At 32.2% G+C, this 25,232-nt stretch overlaps 1 protein-coding gene across 2 annotated transcripts in view; it reads left to right on the forward strand.

Moving 5' to 3' along the window:
* Positions 1-24,931, forward strand: part of LOC132731731 (COMM domain-containing protein 9-like) — a 29,781-nt gene extending 4,850 nt beyond the window's left edge. The window contains exons 1-6 of one of the 2 annotated variants that reach the window (XM_060717958.1): positions 5,299-5,323; positions 17,206-17,337; positions 20,503-20,587; positions 21,280-21,369; positions 21,982-22,085; positions 23,232-24,931. In XM_060717958.1, coding sequence (XP_060573941.1) covers positions 5,318-5,323; positions 17,206-17,337; positions 20,503-20,587; positions 21,280-21,369; positions 21,982-22,085; positions 23,232-23,372 — 558 coding nt within the window. In that variant the 5' untranslated portion in view covers positions 5,299-5,317 and the 3' untranslated portion in view covers positions 23,373-24,931. Of the gene's footprint in view, positions 1-5,298; positions 5,324-17,205; positions 17,338-20,502; positions 20,588-21,279; positions 21,370-21,981; positions 22,086-23,231 lie in introns of those variants that run through there. The other variant, XM_060717957.1, reaches the window with a different exon arrangement.
* Positions 24,932-25,232: the final 301 nt, after the last annotated feature.

Below are 25,232 nucleotides of genomic sequence, written 5' to 3' on the forward strand. Positions count from 1 at the left end.
ACTTGGAAAATTTAATACATATACATTGTTGTTTGTGATATGCAAGCTTAATTATATAATCTCTCAGCCCGTTTAAAAAAAATCCATTTTACTTAGTTCCCGCCATTGTAAATCCATTTTTTTCCCCACAGGACATTTAAGCGTTTGTTACTCGGATCCAGATGATTATCAATCATGCTATGTTTTATTACGATTGATTCTTTAGACGTAGCAAATATTAGTTTAGTTTACACTAGATTCTATTTCCTGAATTAGTTTTGCTTTGTTACCATATTAATAATCAGACTGTGACACCCAAACAAATAAAAACAAAACAAGCAAAAAAAACTTCTTAGAAAAATTGTAAAAAGTCAGCTCCGAAACCTTTTCATTTATTATGCTGTATGCTGTATGTTAATATTTTTAATGGATGCTATTATTCCCATTTAGCATCGAGTATTTTTTATGGGAATTATAGAAATTGGAACACTTGGCAGTAGCGAGCTTGAAGAAATGTTTTACAATTACAAGGAGAGAGTATGGATTTTTTCTGCCGCTGTCTGCGAGATTGACTTAGATTGAAATCAATATTCTTGGCCTCACAGGCTGCCATATTAACATTAGTGACATCTAAAAATTCGCTTAACATTTACTCAACCCTAAATAAATATAATGGACTTATCCTGTATTCAATTTAGAAGAGTCTTTCATTAATGTAAAGGGGTGTCAGGATTAAAATGCTTGAATTAAAGCAGCCATTAGAATAAGAATAGTGTTTGGCGAAAAGTCAGAAGGCCTGATTATTTAGACTTGCTGCAGTCAATAGCGATATGGTTTTGCTGCTTTAAGGCGCGGTATGACCTAGTTTTGAATAACTGGACATCGATCGGAAAATAATTTTTCTCACACATATTATGAGATGTATATGTGATCTGTAATTTGAGTTGTAATGTTAAAATTAATGTCATACTTTAACTGCTGTAGTGGGCATTATACCAGTATAATCATCAGTAGCTATATTGCTCTGTAACATATTATCAGTAAGCTTTATTGTTCCGGAATAATTAACACAGGTCACTCTGCCCTTTAATACCAACTGAGCACTAATTTCTATGATTTCAGGAGAGTATTTAAAGGTTATATACATATGATTTGTGGAATGAAGTTTTTGAGACTTTGCTATACCAATGTTATTTTCAGAGTTTAATTTGATTTTTTCACAGTAACCACTTTATTTAATCACAGTAGCCTTTAAAAAACAGTTCAGTACTTAGACCAGAGATGTCTCCGCATCTTGTCATGTACAAAGCTGGCTGAATGTCACTCAATTTTTTTTTAATTTTGAGAAAATTAATTGTATATAAACAAGTCTACTTATTGTAATCACAAGAAAGGTATATGCACAATTTAAAATATACAGGCTCCCAAGAAAGGTGCAGTGATCAGAAGTAACATGCTCTTGTAATTGCAAGACAGGGTGCATTATTGAATTGTATAGGCTTGTACGAGGGTTGTTCAAAAAGTAATAGGATTAAGTGTCTTGAATATTCATATTTCTTTAAATTAAGAATAGTGTCATATGTACGGCAATCGTAAAGTGTTCTCTACAATTTAAGCATAAGTTTATTAAATTCTTTTGCTAAACGCGTGTTTTCTGCAGTATTGAATAACCATGGTAACACGCACCCGGCGCAGCACATTAAAATAGTTATTGAAGCTAAGTTGTACTTCGAATTAATTTATTATTTATTCTTTGTTTGTCTATATATTTCATCAACACGTTTAATTATAATTATGTGACATTATGTGCAAATTTGGCATAATTCGGATATGAAATGGCTTAATTATTTAGTTTTAAACAGCAGTGCTCATAACGTTAAATAGAAAAATATGACATTTGTTAAAAAACTGTAAATTCGTGCGATCGTTAAATATTGTGAACAGATTGGCTATTCTCATTCAGATACATACAAAATGATTAAATTAAAAAAGGACAATCATCCTGCCATAAGAACACTAGTCTTGTTTTCAGCTGGCACAAGCAATTCAAAAACGGTGAATACAAAATCACTAACAGGAAAGGGCGAGGATGAAAGCAGAAAATTGACACGACGTTAGTGACGTCAATTGCAAAAGCGCTACAAAATGATCGACGGTAAACGATTTGCGAACTGTCCGGCATTTGTTATGTCTGCTTCGGGTCTACATATTTAGTTCTGACCAAAGGATTGAATATGAGACATTTGTTTTAAACACTATTTTATCGCATTTAACTAGATATACGTGTTATCAAAACATTAGTATAAAAATGATTAACGGCAATAATTATAAGTATTTTCTACAATTTTGTTTAAATAAGTAATAGACTGTTCTAAGTAGAAAAAGATGCTTTTCAATAAATATATATTGTTATTTTACTGTCTATAATCATATTGTTTTAAAACGCACGGTAACATGTGTAAATAAATAATATAAATTGCCTTTGCATTAACATTTAAGTCCATGCCTGTTGAGTTTCAAGTTTGCTCAAAATATATTAAAAAGCGGAGAATGGTCGGCTATCGGGCATGCTTTTATATATTTTGTTTTTGAGAATGGAATGAAATTGTGATGGAGTTTTTCCTCGCTTCGTCTCCACATATGAAGCCTGGTCATAGATACATGATTTAGACACCTAGAGCACTAGCGATAATACTTTCAGAAAGAATGACGCTTGTTACATTTTGTATTTATTTTACGACGTCAAGAACGTCATTTATTGTATTGTTAGCGTGCGCCGGTTTTCTGACCCCTTGTCATTTAAAAATTTCACAGAATTGTTATTTGTTAACATTTTGAATTGATTTTTTCACTGTATATAGAGAACATGTTTTGATAATTGTCTCTTGTAAAATTGTGTACATAAAATAAAAAATGTGAGCAGTAGAGCTGCAGTCCTATTACTTTTTGAACAACCCTCGTATTTGTTTAACCACTGTGAAATTGGATATAAATTCAAAAATAATAGTTTTCCAAGCATGCAGATGGTAAAGATTGATTTAAGAATGTAAGATGGGGTGTAGGTACTTGGCTTTTCTGTCTTCCTACAATAAATGATTTAGTTCTACTCATTTCCATGCTTGTGCACTTAGCCAGTGCTATATGGTGTGCGGCTTAAAAATCAACACAACACGAAGGCTTAAAAATCAACACAACACCAAGGCTTAAAAATCAACACAACACCAAGGCTTAAAATCCAACACAACATCAAGGATTAAAAAAAACCAACACAACATCAAGACTTAAAAACCAACATGACACCAAGACTTAAACACAACACCAAGACTTAACATTGACTATAAAATCTGGATATTGAAAACAGCTTTTGGCAGTAATTTAAATAGATTTCTGTACATTTCAGTCAGTAAATGATCTCATAAAATTCTCATTTGTTTACATGTAGACTGCTATAAATTAAAAAGTGAAGGACAAACGGAAAATTGGTGCTATAAAATTGGTATTTAAACAGTTAAATTCTTAATATAATGTGTGCATATCAGTTGTTAAACTAAAGGTAGTAGAACAGTGGCTTAAATGTTTTTAACTCATATGTTTCAGGGAGTATTATCCTAGTCCTGTATAATAAAGTACTTTGTTTAAGATGCAAATACAAATCGTGAGGTAGGTGATGTAATGAATGCTGTAAAAAAATGAGCATGTGGGAGGAATGAATGATGTATAAGTTTTTAATGCCGATGAATGGATTTTAAGGCCGATGCTTTAAATTTAGTAAAATTTCTATTTTTTTCTTCTCATATCCAACAGTTTTATAGGACTGAAGGCCAAAAACCAAAAATATGTTAATCTATGAATTCTGCTTTTGGCATGTAATTTATGAACGGATTTTAAGGCCGAAGTTTATAGTGAAATTTCTGATTTTTCTTAGCATATCCAACCATTTTATACGACTCGAGGCCAAAAACCAAAAATACAACTGTATGTTAAACCATGAAGAAAGTTTGAGAGCTAAACATTTCCTCATGTAACTCGATAGTCCTTCATTGAAAGATTTTTCCCATTTTCTTTCTTAACAAACTTTAAAGGGAGACACAGGCAAAATTTTCATAATTTCGATTTGAACTTTCTATCCAATATTCTATGAATGTCATCAAAATGAATAATCTAAGCAGTCTAGGGAACAAAGATTTTCTCCATATAAAGAAAAAAATGTTGGTTTCCTAACCTGACCCACGCGGGTCAGGTTAGAGCATTTAGATTTCACCATAGTTATCACCGTGAACTATAAAAACGTAAAAGAACCTGTCAAATGAGCGACTTATGCTTGTTTTAATCTTACAATACCAACAATATCAGCTTTTTTAACCTCCAGGGTTTGTTATTGTCAAATGACTTGTTTTAAAACTACATGTTGATTCATTTGGTTTAATATATGTAGACTTATTTAAGTTTTAAACTCACGTTATGTAATATATATACAGAAGAAAAAATGCTGGGACTTTAAATCAGTTTTAAAAACTTCATTTTAGCGTGATTTATGTAAATATGGAAAATTTAATATTTTGCCATATATTTGCCTGAGTATCCCTTTAAGGTTAATCTGAAATCTTCAAATCCGCATCTTACGTCTAAATATTTTGTACTAATAACTCGACTGCTGTGAATCTTGAAACATTTAAGTAAAAGTCACCTTGAAAGTTTATACTTCTTAGTAAAATGTCAACTAATTCAATACATTTTCTTATGCCAGCTGGAGACTAATGTATGTTTCGTTATATAATAAACAGTAATGATCGCTTCACAGGGAGCTGGTTGAGGGTTGACGGCAAAACTACAGTAACTTATATGAAATAAAGAAGAACTTACAACAGTTTTTGCAGTCAACCCTCGAATTATGTTACTTAAAATAAGAAATATTAACATCTTGTAAATATTTTAAAGTGACGGAGATAGAGATGAAGAAAAAAAACTTTATTGTCGCTTTTATTTTGTAATTATTTTGTGAAAACTCATTATTTTGAAAGACAGTAACAAAGGTCAGGGACTTTGATTTATTTATAAAATACATGACTTTATCCCACAAATTCTGAGAAAAAGCTGTTCTTTTTATTTGTTTTCTTTAAAATGTTTGTGAATTTTTGGGCGACAATAACTTCCTTGTATTTTTAATCCAGCCCGTAAATTCAACCCACTTCACAATGGCCTTGGTTTGAAAATACTTGGTTTTATTTAGATACAAGTCACGATGTTAGGTTGTAATGCAATGCAAAAATTTCCCTGTTAGTCATCATAAGTAGTGCAGTGAGCTGTTTAAATTATTTCGGAGTGACTTGGTAATTATATGAAAGTACGTAAGGTTTGTTGTGCAGGTAGATTTATTTTGATACAGTCAATTGAAGACTGAGTTATGAATGCGGGGCATTATTTTACATGCATGTTTAAGTGCGTTCAATTTAAACTTTTTGGCGCAAAATCTCAGTTCGTTCTCTTGGTGTTGTTTAACCCTTGACCTGTTGAATTTCTTAAGTGCACTTGTTCAGTTTCTATATCTAATTTAGAACTGTCCATGGTTGAATATGGGGATGTCAAGATTAAAAATTTAAAGTCAGTCAGCCAACAGTATAGAGCCAGATTAATGCAGGCTGGATAGATTAGTTGAAAGTATAAAATTGTTTCATTTGCAAATTCTTTCCCCTCACTATATTTGTATAATGGACTTGTCCCTCTTTGAATTTGTAAGTGTCCATTCTTAATTTGAGGGGGTTTTAGGTATGAAAATGCTTAAATTATCAGCTAATCATAAGGAGTCTTTGGTCTGACCTGCCTCCATATTACTGTTGAAGGTAAGTTTACAAACCTTAAAAAAAATCTGTTTAAAAAGATATCAATGTATCAGACTAACTTCTATCACCAATAGCTTCAATATGGGTTTACAGACAAATTATGATACATTGGCTTCAATATGGGTTTACAGACAAATTATGATACATTGGCTTCAATATGGGTTTACAGACAAATTATGATACATTGGCTTCTATATGGGTTTACCGACAAATTATGATACATTGGCTTCTATATGGGTTTACAGACAAATTATGATACATTGGCTTCAATATGGGTTTACAGACAAATTATGATACATTGGCTTCAATATGGGTTTACAGACAAATTATGATACATTGGCTTCAATATGGGTTTACACACAAATTATGATACATTGGCTTCAATATGGGTTTACACACAAATTATGATACATTGGCTTCAATATGGGTTTACAGACAAATTATGATACATTGGCTTCAATATGGGTTTACAGACAAATTATGATACATTGGCTTCAATATGGGTTTACAGACAAATTATGATACATTGGCTTCAATATGGGTTTACACACAAATTATGATACATTGCTTCTATATGGGTTTTTACAGACAAATTATGATACATTGGCTTCAATATGGGTTTTACAGACAAATTATGATACATTGGCTTCAATATGGGTTTACAGACAAATTATGATACATTGGCTTCAATATGGGTTTACAGACAAATTATGATACATTGGCTTCAATATGGGTTTACAGACAAATTATGATACATTGGCTTCAATATGGGTTTACACACAAATTATGATACATTGGCTTCAATATGGGTTTACACACAAATTATGATACATTGGCTTCAATATGGGTTTACACACAAATTATGATACATTGGCTTCAATATGGGTTTACACACAAATTATGATACATTGGCTTCAATACAACCTCTGTATAGCAACACCCTTTGGGAGACAAAGATTTTTGGTTGTTGTTGTTGAAAGGTATTGCTCTATAGAGGTTAAATTTATAGATTTTAATCTGTTGTAGTTAAAAGTTCATATTGCTCCACAGTGAAACATTCTGCAGAGGTTACACTGTATTTTAATTTGACCGACAAAATATTAAAACTATTCTTGGCTTTTCTTTCCTAAAACGATATCGGTGGTTGGTCTTCTTTTATGAATAATTATTTTATCACTATGTGAATTGTGTCAACGTGACTCAAAACATGTACACAAATAAATATCCCACTGTATTGATTGTTCATTTCTCTGTTTTATAGTAGGGGTTGGGGGTGAGGCATTTATCAGTAGTAAATCTAGATCAGCTTTGTTCAAAGCTTAAAAAGCTAGGAAATGTTTTGAAATAATTAAATTAGGGGAATCGATTCAACTAAAAATGTGACATAAAAGAACCACTTTTACAGGGTGCAATTCTTTAAAAACTTGTCAGAGCTATACAAATTTCTCATGTGTTAGCATATTTATTTGATGTTGTTTGGTTTGTTTTTTTGTTGGGCAGAACTTATTAAATGATGTTATTAAGCAAGTGATGTTAGAATTTGACATAAATACTAGAAAATTATGTTAAGTCTATTAAAATTTGGTTCAAAACATTAGTAATTTGCATGATTGACTTGATTTAGGCAACTTGGTCAATGCTTATATTGATCGAGACTTTTTTTAACAAATTACAATTTTCATATACGTTGCCTGACAAATATTTGATTGTCCAAACAAAAAATTTGAGAATAGATGTGAAGCACTTTCTGGCATGTAATTGACTGTCCTCTGTTTTATAATAAGACAAGTCAGGAGATAATGAAAATGGTCTTTTGCTTATTTACTTACATAGCTTTAAAACAGCATGCCTCCAGATTCATGCTTATAATTTCATGATTTTTTTTTAAATTTTATTTTGTATTTAAAAGTAAAATATTATGAAGTGAACACAGGAAGTAATATACACATTGCAAACGGCACTTACATTCCACGGAAATTACCAAAAAGAGGTCAAAATATGCAAAAATAGCACTTACTGTGTTAGTCATGCAGTAGAAATTATAATGGTGATAATATTGTAAAATACTGCAAAATCAGTCATTAAATGCATATAACATATAATGTATTACTTGAATCTTTTGACTTTTCTTAAAATCATAGTACATTTTTCTGAAATTTGACTTTATTTGAAATATTTTGGCTCATCTGGAGGCCTGCAGCTTTAATACGTTTGTTTTAGACCAGATAACAATAGTAATCCTATAATATAAGTCAGTATTGATAAAGCCATAAAATTGGGTGACAAGTTAGTTATAGCCATGTGCCTAGACGTACGTATTGCCAAGGGCGACGTCAATAAAGCCGTGTTATTAAATTACCTTGGATACCATATTAAACAGGTGAAAAGTGCGGGAACAATTATTCCCGCCAAATAAAGTCGTTCAAACATTTCAAACATTTTACCACACAAAGCGACAGAGGAGTTCTTTGTGTCAGCTCAAATTTTTATCAGTACTTGATCACTCTGTACTAACAAACTGGAAAAAAATGGGTATCAGTGAAATTATAGGTCTTAAATAATGGATGCAGTAATGGATAGATATAAATAGAAAATAGGAGTGGCCGATAGTCATGGAAATTTTTCTTCCTTTCTTTTTTTTCCTCCCCATCTTGGTGAATTAAAAATTAGATATATATCGATTAATAGGGACAAGGTTACGGTGCAAGATTTCTATAAAAGTAATTTTACCAGTATCGATGTTTCATGAAATTCTATATGTCTTTTGTTTACATTCTATTTTTATCATATGAAAAAATGGAGGGAAATATTATTTTTTCATTATATTGTATCTGAAAGGAAAAAAAACATATGATATTACAAACAAAAGGCTACGAATAAGCGGTATTTTCAAATGGTAAATTTTAGATTTAAGATAGTATAGTCTTGTTAAGAACATAGAGTTAATTTGGTGGATAGAACAGAACAGAACGTACATTATCTACAGACAAGTTATTTTTAAAAGAATACTATTTGCATGACTATAAGAAATTAATGTATCAAATCTGAAGTGGTGTTGAACTAAATTTGATGATTTTAGGGGGAAAAACATGGGAAAACAACAGTGTCTCTTTAATGCAGTAAACTGCTGTAATTTATAATGCAGTTCAAGAACTATCCATTGTTATTATTTAAAGACTAAATTAGTGTATGAAAACTCAAAAAACAATCCATTAAAAGCATGGAAACATGTTTTTAAGATCAACCCTGTGATTTTAACTTTGGCTACCAGTATTCAGCTAGGCCAGTCTACAGTATCCAAGCTTATACATATTAACCCTTTCCACACTAAATATCTTAAATGGACTTGCCCATCTTTCTATCTGGACCAAACCATTAATCATTTTTAGGTAAAATTTATAAAAAAAATGTTTTTTACTGAATAGGCAACAGTGCATACCATGATTAGATAGCACATATGTGCCAGCTGATCTTTAAACTGGTTGCATAGGTAGAATCATTTGTCACAAGCAAGCCTAAGGGTTAAACCTACAAAAGGACAGTATATTTAGTTTAATATATACATGTGTATCATTAAGACTGCAAGAGTAACTTCCCTTTCCATTTAAATCCTTTCACATCAATATTTTATAGACTGGTGTAAGGGAGACAATAAGATAAATAATCCTGTTAAACTGTAAGCTAATGTAAATTTACTTTAAAAGGAAAGCAAATATTGATGCCAAATATTGATCAATTGACAAAGAGAATGGACAAAGTTATCAGTCTTTGTTAAGATAAATTTGGATCTCTTTGTGTTTATTGTCCATTCATTCCAGTCTTTGATGGATGATATATTGTGTATAAGTATTATGTAAAAATGTATTGTGACCAGACACTGACAATGTGATGAATTGTGACAAGTTTTCTGGCTGCCAGATGGTCAGAGACTGTAGGGGTAAGGCTTGTCTGATGTCACATGATTATGTCACATGACTGATGTCACTGATTATGTCATACTTACATGCTTTCTGTCTTGTACAAATGAATAAAAGATTGTGTTTTTGAGTTTTCATTCAGTTTTTTTCCAATGTCTGTCAGGGTGCTGTCAATCTAATAAGGTATTGGTCAGGCATTTTATGCTGAAGTTAAATATAAAAATAGCCATGTAATTGTAAAATATGATTAAATCAAAGTGCTGCAGCACTGAATGCGACGGACATGCAACCGGAGAGACATTAAGGCTTCTTTTAGAAAAAAAAAACAAAAACAAAACACAAAATATATAACAGAGAAAATTTGTTCCATACAAGTTCGAGATTTGTAGAGCAATATATTTTGTGTCCCAAATTGATATAATTCAGATTTTCTACTTTCAAGCACTTAAGTACAGAATGAAATTTATGCCTAAAAACTCTGGTCAAACTTGTAAATCAGTGTCCTTATCGATTTATTCTAAGAAATGATATGTAAATAGAAAAAAAAACTATCAACGAAATATTTCTAGAATAAATCCAGGCAAATAAACTTCAAACATAATACATTATACATTTGAGAATGCTATTTAGAATTGCTTCGTGTTATATTCATAGTGGGCATACAGACAATAAAAATATAAGTCATTTGTATTTTTATTTCTCTTGGATATGTCTCATTAAAAAAAAAAATTGGTTAAAATCATCAGCAATTAATAGTGTATTTCTTAGATTTTTTTATTTACAAGGTAAAGATGTAGAGGCCAGAGCACATCGTTTTTATTTTAATTTAAATGTCACTTAAGCACTACAGTGTTTAGTTGTCCTTTTCAACTTCACACTAAATTCCATTTTCAACTTGTTTTGCTTCTTACAATTGTATAGAATTTCTTTAAAGTATTGCATGTAATCCGCTGGTTTATTAATTACATGTTTAATGTGTACTTCCTAATCGCCTGTCCAAAAATCAGAACCGGTGAAGCAGAATCTATTTTTAGAATAGCGAAGGTTAACTCATATCATGACCTAGTAAAATATGTAAACAAACCACAAGAATCGGAAGTAGAACTGATATTTATAACTTCCTTACCATGAAAGACTACATGGCGGTAAAGTGTCTTACATGCATTTTCAAAAAATAGATATTTATACTAGCCATTGTACTGTATCTAATATATTAATAACTGCTGAATATTCAGCTAAACCCGCGGTATGAGTCACGAAAATAGTTCTTCTTTTATTAATGCGCGAGTTATCCTTGAGTCAGGAAAACTTTTGATTTGTTAATAATAATGTTTTGTATAATGTAGAAATATTTATTTCCTACTAATAATGTCTTGGAACTCAGAGGTCACACCTTTATTGTAGTATAATTTGCTGTCCTACTTTTTCGACAGCGGTAAATCGTTTCAGCAGTAATTTGCATATTGCGCAATAATACTACGGGACTACAACGTTTTTATCAATAATATACGTTCATATTTTAACTTGGATAACTTAATTTGAAATTGAAAAGGCTAAATATGGAAGACATTAAGATATCCAGACAAAGTATGGGAGTTTTGAAGGATCAAATTCATGAACTATTTCTTGGGCTGTTAATTGGTTTAGGACACATTGCGCGAGTGTAGCCAACGAAATCCCATGTGTAGATGACTTAGCTCTGAACGCGCCTGAGGGCGCGTCCGTCTCAAAAATTTCACTGCTAGAGACTACAAATAAACACTTCTGAAGAAAAAGATTAAAGCAGCATGCCTTGACAGATTCATTCTAATTCTTTTTAATATATCAAAAAGTAAAATATTGTCATGCATAGAAAGGAATTTGTATACTGAAAGCGGCACTTAAAAGCTATGAAAATTATCAAAAATGGGTCAGAATATGCAAAAATAGCCCTTACTGCATTAATCAGTTAATCATGCAATAGAAATATGGTGATAAATTCTGCAAAATCAGTCATTAATTGCATATCACATGTAAATTATTTTTTCAAATTGTGAATATTTTTCACTTTTCTTTAAAACTCAATAAAAATTTCTTTAGGTTGATTTTCTTTAAATGTTTTTTGCTCATCTGGAGGCATGCAGCTTTAAGTAATATGGTATTGATAATCCATATAAAATGAAAATCAGTTATTTTCACACTCAAACTGGGGGAGATTGAATGCTGTTGTAATCATAAATATGAAATATTGTAATCCAAATTAAAAAATTGGGTGGTATTTGGGGGTAGAGATGGACTTGATATTATATAATCCCTGTCATGAAGAAAATTAAAAGTATCAAAAACAAATGAACCCATTCATTTATTCTTATTTCCTGTCATTGAGTTACAAAAAAATGATAAGATCTCAAGTACTTGTGAAAGGTTTCAGTTATAAATTTCCTTATTTCCACTAATATAATCTAGCAATTGTTATGTGTACGTTGTAGCTTATCGGTACACGGAAAAAAAATCTATTTTTAATTCACAGTAATTTTTCTGTGAATAGATAATATTAACTGTTTGATCCCTAGATTTATTAATCTGTCATTGCCCAGTATTTTTCCTGCTTATATGACAGACCCCAATTAAAGGCCTCTTTCCACATTGAAATTTTCTTTTAAATCATGAAGTTTTCCCAAAAATCTGAACTTTAACCTACTTTTTTACTTCCCAAATTAGCAATTTTTGTGATGATTTTTCCCAAAATCAAGAGGCTAAGGCCTGGAAGACGGACAAAACCCCACCAGTTAAAACCCCACCACTCAAAATTTTATAGAGTGGACAAAACCCCACCACTAAATTTTATAGAGTGGACAAAACCCCACCACTTAATTTCACAGAGTGGACAAAACCCCACCACTTATTGGGCAAGATTTGATGAATTATAATATATTATATAGAAATTTTTTTCACATTTTATTTTTTAATTTCAATAAAACATTTGTGTAATATAAGAATGAACAATTTTATTAACAATGCATGTACATCTTGCATGTGCAATATGCAAAAAAGGTGTTACAAACTGTACACAAAAACTTCATCCTAATCCCTGAAGAACAAAACAGATTATTTATTGATGTTTTGATTGCAAAAAAGGTGTTAAAAACTGTAACTCCTTATTGATGAGTTGTTCACACATTATTTTGAGTTTCAGCTGATGCACGATTGTTTGTTTTTTAACATGTTTACAAGAAAGTTTTGTCCACTCTATAAAACTGAAGTGGTGGGGTTTTGTCCACTCTATGAAATGTAGTGGTGGGGTTTTGTCCACTCTATAAAATTTTGAGTGGTGGGGTTTTAACTGGTGGGGTTTTGTCCTACATTCCTAAGGCCTCTCTTCCCAATCAGTGGGAAATAAACTGTTGCCTGTAATGCAATATATTACATAAATGTCAAATAACATGTTTATTTTATTTGAAAATATTTTTGACACTTGTACTTATATTGAGGATGTGTTTGATTCTTACTTGGGTCATTGACCCACTGCCATTTTTCCTAGTATGAAACCATAACTCAATTTACTGGTACCAGTTTGCAGCAGTGGACTCCAGGCCTTGAGGTTATAAAACTTCTTTTTGAGTTCTGTCTCAAATCTCAGGATTTTCATTGGTCAGTGTACATTCTGTGACAGTTTCTGACCAATCAAATACCCGAGAACTGAGTTTAAGATTAGAATATTTCTTTAAAACCTTGGGCCTGGGTGTAAGGTTAAAAATGAAATTTGGTAGAATCTAGCTGTTGTCACCAGCAGCAGACTAAAAGTTAAGATTATGATAAATAAATGACAATGAGATTAGTTTTTCAACATTCCAATTTTAATATTCAGTTTTTCAAATAAATTTTGTTTCATATTATGAATTTATGAAGTTTACAATTTGATTAGGCATACAGCTTCACAAAAGCAGAGTTCGTTTAACTTAATATGACAGTGATTTTCCTACTTATATGACAGACTCCAATAAAAGGCCTCTTCCCAATTGAAATTTTCTTTAAAATCATGCAGTTTTCCCAAAAATCTGAACTTAAACCAGCTTTTTAACTTCCCAAATCAACAATTTTAGTGATAATTTTTCCCCAAAATCAAGAGGCTCAGGCCTCTTCCCAATTAAGTGAGAAAAATCACTGTATGATGATTGAAACTTAGTATGCCATACTTCCGCCCATTTTTATTAGTCATTGAAATATCTGTGTTTATGACTCAATTTATTTTGGTCTCAGTTGCACATATAACAAGTCACAAATGTTCAAAAATAGTCTATTTCTAATTAGTGTATTTAGATAAATCAGCTAATGAGAACTGAAAAAGGATAGGATTTTGGAGGTCTTTAGTGCCCAAACATTTGTAGTGATTTAGTCCATTAGATTAAAAGTATGAAAGCCATTTTAACAGTTTTTTCAGACTTGTGATTTTAACAGTATTTCTAGTGTTTCAGCCAGTTTAACAGTTTTTTCAGCTACTTCAACAGTTTGTTGCTTTTTTTGTTTTGTTGTTGTTGTTTTCCTTTAGAAAAAAAAACACAACAGTTTTGGCAGTCGGTTAGCCTGTTTAACAGTATGCTATCTAGAAATCTAAACTGTAATTCATCTATTTTAAATAACTTTTTTCAGCCAGTATAGCAGTATTTCAGCCAGTTTAAGAGTACAACAGCCAGTTTACAGTATTTTTAGTCAGTATAGCAGTATTTTAGCCAGTTTAATCGTACCACAGCCAGTATAGCTTTATTTCAGGCAGTATAATAGTATAACAGCCAGTTTACAGTATTTCAGCTTGTATAACAGTATTTCAGCCAGTATAGCAGTATTTTAGCCAGTCTAATCATACCACAGTCAATATAGCAGTATTTCAGGCAGTATAATGGTATAACAGCCAGTATAGCAGTATTTTAGCAAGTTTAATAGTATATGTACATGTATTTCAGTCAGTATAGCAATATTTTAGTCAGTTAAATAGTATAACAGCCAATTTACAGTATTTTAGCCAGTATAGCAGTATCTCAGCTAGTTTAATAGTAGTACATGTATTTCAGTCAGTATAGCAGTATTTTAGCCAGTTTTAAACAGTGTTACTGTTAGTTAAAAGAGAAAAATATTGTTCTCAGAAATTATGAATCATGCTCAAAACTAATGTGATGATGTTTAACATTATTTTGTTGGTGGTGTAATAGGTAATATCCTTGATGTTAATTTTGGATAATTTATTATCATCATTATTAACTATAAAGTGATAAATCATGTCTATAGAGACCATGCAGTGGTTTTCACCTGCCTTTGTCTGCTCTTTGTTTGCTAAAGAGGGCTATCTACAACATTCCTAGACCACCAGCTGGCCTCCTTTTATCAGTGTAATCTTTGTAAATCTCTTTGATGGCTCATCAGCGCAAGACTGGTTTATCTGGTGTTTACATATAGGCAGTAGGTACATTAGTTTTGCGTTTATTCAATGTTGTATGTCACCAGAGCAAAACGGGTGTAAAATGCAGACAGGTAGCATAACTACATCATTGATGCAGCATTTCCTGCTGTGTGGGTTAAAGATACCTGTGGAAAATGATGTAAAAATGATTTAGCGCGAAATTGGTGTAAATTCATGACAAATAAAGTGGCAGATGTGATAGTTTGCCACCTTGTTTTGAATAGGGGACAGTTTGACAGTTTATACTATTACAGCATATGGCATTTTCCTCCCTGATTTATCTACAGATTGTGTAAAGCTTTAGTTTATTTATATATTTATCTTTCAGCCACTTAGACAGGCTAATTGATACCTGAAACTTGAGACTGACTGACATCCTGTTAATTCTCTGCTACTGATAAATAGTAAATCTAGGCAAGAGGTTTATTTATGCAGATAAAATAAGACTTTGGTCAGTGAAAGATACAAAAATTAAAAATCTGAGTTGAAAATAAAATCATTTCAAATGTGTAATTTGCTTTGGTATTTTAAAATTTAAGCTGATGTGAAGGAGGATAATTCATGTACATTATTTTGCCATGACTAAAAAAAATAGATTCACTGCCATTTTAGGCGCTGAAATTTGGGTTATTTTAGGGCTGATATTGGGCCTCCATCCATTCCAGTCTAGTCTTTAAAAAGTTTTTTCCCCTTCCTTAAAAACATGTATGACTAGAAATAATGTTCAAACTGAAATTTAAGTACTTTTCTATAGTTCTTGAACTTAAATGATCAAATTTTTCAAATGAAAGTAATTTATAATCAACCATTTTGCTTTTACTTGTTTCCCTATGTTCCCTGCTTTTATTTGTTCCCCTATGTCCCCTGCTTTTACTTGTTCCCCTATGCCCCCTCCAATTTTCCATGCATTTAGAGTCCTGCCCATGTGCTCAGCCTCCTCCTGGCCAGTTTCTATCCTTTTGTCCCTAAACTTGTAAAATTTTTCAAATGAACTTGTCCAATTTTCTTTTTTTGGACCAATATATTATCATTTTTGGGGATATCAGGACAAAAATTCAAAGATGGTAAGCCAACTGTATAAAGTCTTGACATTCGGACTGGTCGGGCCAAAGGCTTATCAAGTTTGGTTCCAGTTGGTGAAAGATTAATCAATAACGTTTATTCTACCTAAAAATATCATTGGACTGTTCTAAATTTTAAAGCCAGGCATGCTTAATTTCAATTGGGTAACAGTTCAAGACAACGGAAATAAAGCGATAACAGAAATTTTATGGTTTTACAGCACACTTCTTCAAAGGTCAGGTTGCTAGGTAATTTCTGCTACTTAGTAACAAGGCAGGAAACATTCTAGTAAACCTAATTACATTTTCTTGTTAAAAAAAAACGGAGAATTTTTGTTTCAAACAAAAGCATAGCCAATCTTACTGGCAGACATAAAAGGGGAGACATAATGTAGTTGTAATATAAATTAATTGTAAACAGCTTTTGATTTATCAATTATTAATGGACTCCCAAGTTGATGAATATAACAACTATCTTTCCCATGATTTCCTAGAAATACCAGTGTTAATTATGTTTTGAAAAAAAGTTTTTTGTATTCCATTGCTGAAAAGAAAATCACTGTCTTTCAGGTTTTACTATTAAAAAAAAAACAACAACAAAAAAAAACACACTCACAAAATAATAAGTGCGTATCTATCATACTTTATTTACAGAATACTTGGTTTAAACATATTTATTTAATATTGATTGAGAAACAAGTTCTTGCAACTTATATTAATCACTTTCGAGTCCGCTTCCTGGAACAAACCAGTACTGGTGTCGTATGAAAAAACATGGCTGTGACCCGAGTAGGACTCGAACCCATGATCCCTGGGTTGAGAGGCAGACACCTTAACCACTAGGCCACCGCTCCCCTTTTATCGATTTTTGTTTAACCATATTGCATGTAGTCTGACGGTGAAAGTCAATGTATATGTATTTGCTTATAAATAAATGAACACATTTAATTATGATTTTCCTTTCTTGATTTCAGGCATCATCGAAAGATGTTGTACATAAGACATGTCAGGAGGCTTTCCTGTACAGAGACAGACGGAAAGTTCCAGATACAGTTGTCAGTAACATAGCAACACAGTATGGTATATCTTCTGAAGAAGCTAAAAAGGTACGCCATACTGTTTAAATATTGCAATCCAGAAATTTTTCCATGGAACATTTTTTGCTCTGGACATTACTGGATATATATCATATCATATAGTTAATTTCGCAATAGCTGAAGTTGACAAGTTTATTTTTAGAAAAATCATTAGCAATAACAGGGATAAAACATTGATATAAATCAATAATGTTGGAAATGAATAATTTAATAGTAAAATATAGTAGTATTTAGGTTAAAGGGAGAGAATGATAGGCAAATCCAAATTTATGGTCAAAGGGAGGTAATGTGCATCAGATTTAGTAAAATAGGCTCAAACTTATGGTCTAAGGGAGATAATTTACTTTAATCTCTGATAGATTTCTAATGTTTCTGTTTATTAGATAGTTTGATAGCTTGCTAAATATGAAAGAATGTTAAAATATTTTGAGAGATTTATAATATGACAATGTATATTTATATTTTCTTGAAAATCTCTCTGAATATGCATTATTAACCCATTACTTCATATACACGCCTTTTAACGCCTTTTTCATCCCCCCCCCTTTTTGTTGTCTCAAATGGTGAAAAAATGCATTATTTAGGCCCTTAACACTTGTTTTTGTTTGAGAAATGTTGTTAAAAAAAGTGACCACTTTTTCGGCGCGGCCCCCCAACCAAAAGATACATCAGGGGGTTGCCAGAAGGGGGATGTGCCCCCTTCTGTTTGGGGGGGTTTGAAGGGGGGCGGAGTCCCCCTCATCGCCAAGAAAATTTTGGACTTGTGAGAGGCTATAAATGACCCCAGATTGATCATAAGGTAACGTGTAACCAACGCTGAAAAGCATTTGACTCTATCTCAATCCATTGAGAAGTTGCAGCACTTTGAAATCAATTATAATGGAAAAAATCAACGCAAAATAGTGATTTTTGGCAATTTTGAGATGTCCCCTCGTTGCCATGGTAACAGAAAATTTAAGCCTGAGCATGTTGTTGCAAGGGCAATGGTCCAGTCAACATTTGTGCCAAGTTTGATTAGTGTTGAAGCAGTTTTTATAGTATTATAGCAATTTGAACTTGTAACGGGAGACTTTTCAATGAAAACAGCCATTTTTCACAAAATGCTCATGAAGTAATGGGTTAATGAAAAAAATAAAAAAATCTACAAAACAACAATTTTTCTTCAAATTTATATGACAGGCCATGTTTAAACATGGAAAAACGCAATTTAGAGTAATTTCAAGTATTTTCATCATTTTCTGTTAACCCATTACTTCATATACACGCCTTTTAACGCCTTTTTCATCCCCCCCCCCTTTTTGTTGTCTCAGATGGTGAAAAAATGCATTATTTAGGCCCTTAACACTTGTTTTTGTTTGAGAAATGTTGTTAAAAAAAGTGACCACTTTTTCGGCGCGGCCCCCCAACCAAAAGATACATCAGGGGGTTGCCAGAAGGGGGATGTGCCCCCTTCTGTTTGGGGGGGTTTGAAGGGGGGCGGAGTCCCCCTCATCGCCAAGAAAATTTTGGACTTGTGAGAGGCTATAAATGACCCCAGATTGATCATAAGGTAACGTGTAACCAACGCTGAAAAGCATTTGACTCCATCTCAATCCATTGAGAAGTTGCAGCACTTTGAAATCAATTATAATGGAAAAAATCAACGCAAAATAGTGATTTTTGGCAATTTTGAGATGTCCCCTCGTTGCCATGGTAACAGAAAATTTAAGCCTGAGCATGTTGTTGCAAGGGCAATGGTCCAGTTAACATTTGTGCCAAGTTTGATTAGTGTTGAAGCAGTTTTTATAGTATTATAGCAATTTGAACTTGTAACGGGAGACTTTTCAATGAAAACAGCCATTTTTCACAAAATGCTCATGAAGTAATGGGTTAATGAAAAAAATAAAAAAAAATTACAAAACAACAATTTTTCTTCAAATTTATATGACAGGCCATGTTTAAACATGGAAAACGCAATTTAGAGTAATTTCAAGTATTTTCATCATTTTCTGTTAACCCATTACTTCATATACACGCCTTTTAACGCCTTTTTCACCCCCCCCCCTTTTTGTTGTCTCAAATGGTGAAAAAATGCATTATTTAGGCCCTTAACACTTGTTTTTGTTTGAGAAATGTTGTTAAAAAAAGTGACCACTTTTTCGGCGCGGCCCCCAACCAAAAGATACATCAGGGGGTTGCCAGAAGGGGGATGTGCCCCCTTCTGTTTGGGGGGTTTGAAGGGGGGCGGAGTCCCCCTCATCGCCAAGAAAATTTTGGACTTGTGAGAGGCTATAAATGACCCCAGATTGATCATAAGGTAACGTGTAACCAACGCTGAAAAGCATTTGACTCTATCTCAATCCATTGAGAAGTTGCAGCACTTTGAAATCAATTATAATGGAAAAAATCAACGCAAAATAGTGATTTTTGGCAATTTTGAGATGTCCCCTCGTTGCCATGGTAACAGAAAATTTAAGCCTGAGCATGTTGTTGCAAGGGCAATGGTCCAGTCAACATTTGTGCCAAGTTTGATTAGTGTTGAAGCAGTTTTTATAGTATTATAGCAATTTGAACTTGTAACGGGAGACTTTTCAATGAAAACAGCCATTTTTCACAAAATGCTCATGAAGTAATGGGTTAAGATAAATGATTTTCTTAATCAGGATAGAAACACACTTTGGTATCTATAAACATGTTATGAGAAAAATGGTCTGTACAAATACATTGATATAAAGTTGAACCAATCTCCAGTGCAGCTACTTAAATTTCAGAAAATTTATAAATATAATTTACATAGCCAAGCTAGGAAGGAATATATTTGCTAAACTTACATGTATAAAACTTTAGCCTGGTGCTTATACAATTGAATTTTAATTATTAACCATAAACATCTACAGTTGGTCATTAGATGGCAAATTTCTGGTTCTGAGATTTTTCTTTACAATTCAGTGGAGACTAAATCATGTCTAAAAATTTCTTTGCCTAATGGCTAAACATGTCTGGTGTAAATTTATTTCAGAATTTATTACCAAAATTATACAACTGAAAATAAAGTGAATGTTTATCACCAATTTTTGTATCCTGTAAAATTTTATTACATCTTACACTATTGTTATTCACTATGGTAACAATATTATATTTTTGCATTATATAGTAGTATCATAATATTAAAAGTGACTGCCATTTGTTTTCTAGTTGCTCGTATCCCTGGGTTCACTGATGAAAAGTGCTGTTTTCCAAGGTTCGGTAGAGCCATCAGAACTGATTAAACTATTTCCAAGTAAGTTTTAATCTTTCCGCAACCAGCTTGTGTATTAAATTCTGAGTGAGGCTGAAAATAGTGATGGAGCACCATACTAAAATACCGTATTCTAGTAAATACTGGACAAGGCGCTTGAATTATTATATGCTAAAATCTTGCCTTTTCACAAAATGGAATGAACTGTTAAATGTCTAATTTATCTCTTCACACCGATTTATATATGATAATCATTAATGAATGAAAAATGTAGAAATAGGCAGAAAAAAATGATATTTTTCTACTATGTGAACATGATTTCTGCAAGCGTCTAGAGGTACTTCTCCAACACTGTACATTAGTGAGTTAAATCTGTAAATTAGTAGTAGTTGTGAAGAAACCAAGTTAGGTGGATTGACAGTAGAGAAATTGAAAAATTGTGTTAAAATCGATGTAAAAGCAAAATTAACAAACATATAATTATGATTCAGATAAGGATTTGTTTATAACTCATGGTATACCTCTTGGAAATCCATGTGATAAATAAACAATGTTAATTTCAATGTTTAAACAACAAAGTCAGATATAGAAAGCAGGTGGAAGAGTGGTGATTCTTTACTACTTTATGTTACTATACTGTATAAGTACTTATTTCGGCTTGATATTCTGGGATTTTTGTTGTTTTGTTTTTTTAAGGTTCTCTTGTAATTGTCTTATCAATCTATTTATTTCAGATGACTTTCACAAAAGTTTGAGGGACCTTTTAGCAAAAATTATGATAGAAAATATGTCAACATGGCGAGCCCAGGCTGTAAATAATCAGGGTAAATATGGCTGTTTAAATGCTGAACATTCTATACATACTTACTATCTTAAACTCCTTGATTTGAGTAAGTCAGCAAGATAAGAAATTTGTACATGTAGAATGTCACTTTTTATAGCCCAAGTAAGTTGTAAAGGGAGTTTTATTTGATTTAAAAACACATACCTATCAAATCTTGAGCACATACTTTTTGGCCCCAAAGATAATTATGTTGTCATCTTTGTCTGTATGTTTGTCCAAAGTCTTGGCTGTTCATTATTTGTCATTCTTTCAATGATTTTCTTTAAAACATGGCACAAATGTTCACCATTATGAGTCCATGTGGGATGTGCCAGCTCAAAGTTCAAGGTCACTTATAGAGGTCAAAGGTCTATAATGGAGTATTTTTTTATGTCTGACCAAGATGGATTTTTTAATTGATTTGGCTTAAATGTTTACCAGCATTAGACCATGATACAGCCGCAAGCCACAGGTCTGTAGCACAAAGGTCTTAGTTACAGATAAAGTTATGTTTTTAAGGTAAATAATTAGGTATTTAAAATAGGTTTTTTAATATAACTGAATATAATTATAGATTGGATATTTTAAGTTCCTATATTTTTCTCTGCTTCAGTTTCACTACCTCGGATGGTTGACTTTGACTGGAGAGTTGATATCAAAACATCGTCTGATTCTATAGCAAGAATGTCTGTACCTACATGTATATTACAAATGAAGGTTAGTATAGCTGAATTTTCTGTGCAGATCTCTGCCTACAGTATATAGAGCCAGGCTGGCCTGCTTTCATGCGATCTGACCAGATTTTATGAATTTTAAGAGGGGTCCATCGGCCATTTCAGGCAATGTGTAGCAGAAAATAATGTAAAAAAAGGAGTGTGACTCCAGCCATATCATCATTTATGTGCTTCTGAATTGCTAAAAGAGGAAAATTTACCATAATAATTGTCACCTTAATGCAATTACTGATCAACTCCTATTAGATTTTGAAGGTTTAACCCATTACTGCACTGAAATGACACATTCTGCAATTTTTATAGAGTATTAATTAATCTTAAAAAGTTTAAGAAAGGTTACTGTTCTGTGGCCCAATGAGAGCAAAGGATATACAGGGACTCTGGTAAACTGACTTAATGAAAGCCTATAATTATTGTAGTCATCACCTGACAAAATTAATGTTGACTGCTTAATTTATAGTATTTACATGAAGATCTGGTAATTAATTTACCAACAGACTATGCCAAATTCATAGCAGGGCAAGTTATTTATAATTTTGCACAAACAGAACTACTGTCAACGACCTTAACTATTTGGCCATGAATGCCCAATTTATAGTATTTATAATACTGCACGTTTGTAACGTCATTTTTCATTGGATAATCGTGACGTTTATATAGTTTTATATACACGGCTGTTGTCGACTCATGAGGAAATCTTAATTTTTTCTCTAAAAATGATGCTTGCTGTATTATAAATTCGTTATAAAGATTGTTGACAGGTTATATGGCCGTATATAAACGGCTGTTTGCAATATAACCCTCGCCTAGCAGCTCTGGTTATATTTACAAATAGCCGTTTATATAGGGCCATATAACCTGTCAACGATCTTTATAACTAATAATATATTTTGAATATACATGTAGTTCTTAACAAAATTTTGATTAAGCTCATTTAAACATTATTTTAATGTAACCTCAATTGCAGCAGGGACATTAGCTTTTGGAATATGGAGCCCCAAACAATTTCCCGCTATCTCTTTCACTTGACTGCAGGTGTGAGGGATTGCAGTGCCAGTTGGTTGGTGTATGTTTGATCTCTATTAAGAAATATAAATGTAAAGTCATGTAACATATTTTTGTATTACAGGTTCAAGATAATCCAAATAGATTGGACACAGTGGCCGACGTATCCAACGTTAACGTTGAACTATCTAAAGAGACACTAGACACAATGTTAGACGGGCTGTCTAAAATTAGGGATCAGTTATCATCAGTGGCTAATAGATAGTAATCAAATAAGACTTTAAATGATCAATTACAAGGACCAGTTTTATAATAATTACCCTTACCATGCCAAATATCTTAAAATGGATTTGTCCATCTTTCAAATTGGACATGACCATTTATCAATTTTAGGGAATATTTCAAAATGTGTACAGTTTGAATAGCCGACAGTGCAGACAAATGATCAGAAGGCACCATTGTGACGGCTGATTTTGGTCTGCACTGGTCGCATGGCTAAATTTAGTAGCCTTTACCCTGTTTTGGGTCTAAAATACTTGCATATTTTAGCAGCATGCCTCCAGATGAGTAAAATTTGTTTATTAGAAATGAAACTTAAGAAAAATCAATTAAAGTTTAAAAAATGTCCACAAGGTGGAACTTTGAATGTATTTAGCAAATTATGACAGAATTTACTCATTTTATTACCACAATTTTTCTCCATTTTTAACATTGTCAAAGAAATGTTTGCATTATTAGCACAAGTTAAAGGTAAATTCTGTGGATAGTGAGTGCCTAAAGTTAGCTTAAAGCACTTATTCATTTGTATGCTTGACAACAATTTTACTCATTCGGACAATTCTGAAGTTTCGTAAAAATTAATAAAGAAATCTAGGGGCATGCTGCTTTATTGGTACAGTACTACTATACTTATGTATTGTTCAAAGAAAATGTGAAATAAAGAAGTAAAATTTCCGTCTGTTAGATAGAAAAAGAGATGAAAGTTGATAGTACTGAGCACAGCTGTGATAAGTTCATCATAACATGTAGTAGTCTTTGAAAAGAAATTCATTTGGTTAAGATCCATTTTGAAATGTATGATTTTGCTCTGTGCCATCCCCCACCCAATTTATCAATACATTATGACATTGTCCTGTGCTTTATATGACTTACATTTATATACCCAGTACATGTATGTTACATTTATATGGTCCCAGTATATATCATTTGTCATTTATTAATCATGGAATTGTTTCCATATTCCATCACTGAATTGTTTCCATATACCTTATTTTTGCAAACATTTAATTAATACATGTAAATGAATACCGTACTTTACAATTAGCTTTATAGTAAAAGTTATACATTGTAAGTGAATCAGGCAAATTACTTTAGTTGTGATTGATCATGAAATCCTTTATATGGTCATTCACACTATACCTCTGCTCTGGCATGTACAGAAGTAACTAGCAGGTCCGTGCAAAAGTGAAGTCATATCATACTGGTTAACCTCTTGACAGTCTGCTTAGGGCAAGATATTACATGTACATGTACCTGGTTATGATTATTTTTTTCTGATTGACAAATTTTGTTATCTAAATTGACTACTGTCAGATTCATATTGTGAATTTTTAGAATATTTGACTGTACCAGTACTTCTTTTTCTTGCCTTTCTTCTTGGTATAGGTCTGAAATGCAAAAAATTGCATGTAACAAAATAATCAATATATGAAACTCCAGATAGTGTACATATAAGGCTGAACAAATTGTTGTGAACTTTGATTTTACATTATATCATTTCAAATTTTGATATCAGTTTGTGCAATAAAATATAAACTATGTAAATGTTGTATTTATTATATTTTATTTGTGTTTATGCTTGTATTCCATTTTAAATGAGGGTCCATCTGCTGTTAGTCTTTGTCCAATCTGTAGATCTGATTGCCACCATATTTGTTTTGGCTTCATTGTGAAATAGCTATTTTTGGCCATGCAATCAAATCATCCTTTACAGATAGACCTCAGACAAAATATCGCTGTCCATGGAAGAAAAACAAGTTGTTGATTTTTGTAAGAAAAAAAATTGTTTGAAGTAATTTGAAAATAACAGACTGAATTTTTAATAGGCAAGATTGTTTTGCCAGTT

Source organism: Ruditapes philippinarum, unplaced genomic scaffold (assembly GCF_026571515.1).
Source record: "Ruditapes philippinarum isolate M1 unplaced genomic scaffold, ASM2657151v2 ctg767_1_1_1_1, whole genome shotgun sequence".
Classification (NCBI taxonomy): Eukaryota; Metazoa; Mollusca; class Bivalvia; order Venerida; family Veneridae; genus Ruditapes; species Ruditapes philippinarum.